Source organism: Brassica oleracea, chromosome C8, assembly GCF_000695525.1.
Source record: "Brassica oleracea var. oleracea cultivar TO1000 chromosome C8, BOL, whole genome shotgun sequence".
In the NCBI taxonomy this organism is placed as follows: Eukaryota; Viridiplantae; Streptophyta; class Magnoliopsida; order Brassicales; family Brassicaceae; genus Brassica; species Brassica oleracea.
The window spans coordinates 5253961-5256763 of record NC_027755.1 but is presented as its reverse complement, the minus strand read 5'-3'; the positions used below and the strand labels follow the sequence as shown (position 1 = coordinate 5256763).

Sequence of the window (2803 nt, the reverse complement as noted above, 5' to 3'; positions counted from 1 at the left end):
CACCCTCAGGAAATATAACATGAAGCTCAACCCGGCTAAATGCTCATATAGGGTCAGTTCTGGCAAGTTCCTCGGGTACATCATAACCCACCGGGGCATCGAAGCCAACCCGTAGCAAATCAGGGCCATTCATTCAATCCATTCCCCGAAGAACTTCAAGGAGGTTCAAAAGCTAACGGGAAGGATGGCAGCCTTGAGCAGATTCATCTCCAGACTCTCCAACAAATCTCACACCTTTTTCGGAACTCTCAAGAATCCGAAGGATTTCCAGTGGACGGGAGAATGCGAATCCGCTCTCCAAGAGCTAAAATCGTATCTTACCACTCCTCCTCTCGCGTCCAAGCCACTACTCGGTGAAGTCCTGCTGCTATATCTAGCAGTCTCCGAACACGCCGTGAGCGCCGTCTTAGTTCGCGAGGAGGGGAACAAGCAGTTACCAATATACTTTGTAAGCAAGGCCCTCCTGGACGCGGAGACCCGCTACAGCCACCTCGAAAAGCTGGCCTTAGCCCTGATAGTCGCTGCTCGCAAGATCCGACCCTACTTCCAGGCTCATCCAATCGTGGTTGTTACCTCCTTCCCTGTAAAGTTGGTCCTCCACAAACCAGAAGTCTCCGGACGCCTAGCCGAATGGACCGTGGAACTAGGGGAGTACGACGTAATATTTTGACCCGCCATGGCTATAAAGTCACAGGTCCTAGCAGACTTCATGGCTGAATTCTCCCCTGCCTTGCTCCCAACTCTGGAGCAGGAGATACGCCTCAAAGGCAAAATTAAGGAAGAAGGAGAATGGATCCTACACGTTGATAGATCCAGCAACGTCAGAGGAGCTGGAGTAGGGATAGTGCTTACCTCGCCAACGGGGAATACAGCCTCAAGGCCCGTGAGATGCAACTTCAAAGCAACCAACAACGAAAGCGAGTATGAGGCCCTAATCGCAGGCCTAAACCTCGCTCACCAAATGGGGGCAGAGAACATCCAGGTCTTCGGTGACTCTTAGCTAATAATTAACCAGGTACAGGGGGAGTATCAAGCAAAAGACGACAGCATGATCCAGTATCTGGCGGTCGCTCAGCGACCAATCAAGAAGTTCAAGAGCTGCAAACTCACTCAAATCCCCTGTGGACAGAACTCACAAGCCGATGCCCTGGCTAATCTAGGGTCCGCCCTTGAAACGAGAAGCCAGATGAATATCCCTCTGCTCGTGCTTCAATGGCCAGCAACCCTAGAGGAACCCCCATCAGAGGAGGTCTCCTCTGTCGAAGAAAGCGAAACCTGGATGACCCCCTTAATCTGGTACCTGGAGGCCGACACCCTCCCAGAAGACAGCAGCGAGGCCAGAAAGATCAAGAAGCAAGCCGCGAGGTACTGTATCTCCCAGGAGAAGCTGTACCAGAGATCTTTGTCTGGCCCATACCTGAGGTGTGTCACACCCCGAGAAGCCGCTAGAATCCTTGTAGAACTACATGAAGGAGATTGTGGATCCCACTCTAGCGGTAGAAGCCTGGTGCTCAGAGCCAGAAGGGCTGGTTACTACGGGCCCACGATGGCCGCTGACGCCGACAGACAAGCCAAGCACTGCGACCAATGTCAAAGGCACGCTCCAGTCTCCAACCTTCCCCCGGAGAACCTCAAGTCCATAAACTCACCATGGCCCTTCAGAAAGTGGGGCATGGATATAGTAGAGAAATTCCCTATGGATCCGGGGCAGAAGGTCTTCCTTCTGATAGTCACTGACTACTTCTCTAAATGGGTCGAAGCAGAAGCGCTCAGCCGCATAACATACCTCCAGATCCGCAAGTTCCTGTGGACCTACGTAATCACTCGCTTTGGGGTCCCCCACGAGATCGTCACCGACAATGGACCCCAGTTCACGAGCCACTACTTCAAGGAGTTCTGCAGAACTGGGGCATAAAACTAACTTTCGCCACACCTCGACACCCCCAGTCTAACGGACAAGCCGAGTCCACAAACAAAACAGTGGTCAACATGCTTAAAAAGCGACTGGAGGGCTCTCACAGGAAGTGGGTAAAAGAACTACACGAAGTCCTCTGGGCCTACCGGATCACTCTAAAGACAACAACAGGGGAAACCCCCTACTCGCTAGTCTACGGCTCTGAGGCAATTGTACCTACAGAGGTGCGCGTAAGAACAACGGTCTCCGGATCTACCTCTCAGGAGGAAAACAACGAGCTGTTGGCGCTAAGCCTTGACCTGCTCGACGAAAAAAGAGAGGCCGGAGACCTCCGATCCTGGCCAACCCTCATAAAAGTGGCATGACCACAGTGGCACGCCCACAAAGAATCAAAACGGGTATGAGACATAAAGCAGGAATGGGTATGCGCAAGCCTGAGTATGCTGTCAAAATTACCTAAAACCCCTGTGAAGCCTAAGGTGCATCAGGGTCCCCAGAGTACCAATGTGAAAAGTACATGTATTAAAACGCTACGAGCTACACGATACAGGGAACACATGGTATATACTCATTGAAAAATTACTGTGAAATACAGGGAGATCTCTAAATCCTGCTTCTCCAGACGTGGAAAGCAGAGTAAGCCTGGCACTTGGGTCATAACACCCACACCAGCACCCTCAAAGCATGTCATTGACTTCCTGCAGAAGTAGAATACAGCACAGGAACTCGATAGTGGCCAGCTTCCGAGCGGCAGAATGCGAAATCCAAACAGGTACTGGTAGTAGTATTGCCTAGGAAGAAGGGGTACGGTCCCTGCGAAAAGCAAAACATTCTGTGTTCCCAAGGAACTCCGGGTCTCTATGCGAGCCCCCGATCTAAAGAGGAAAC

General features: G+C 51.7%; 1 protein-coding gene across 1 annotated transcript; it reads left to right on the top strand.

The window, feature by feature from the left end:
- The first annotated feature begins 1048 nt into the window (after positions 1–1048).
- On the top strand, positions 1049–2280 carry LOC106308522. The gene is made up of 2 exons (XM_013745677.1): positions 1049–1422; positions 2022–2280. Exons 1-2 carry the CDS (start codon positions 1049–1051, stop codon positions 2278–2280), a joined length of 633 nt encoding a protein of 210 aa, XP_013601131.1.
- The last annotated feature ends 523 nt before the right edge of the window (positions 2281–2803 follow it).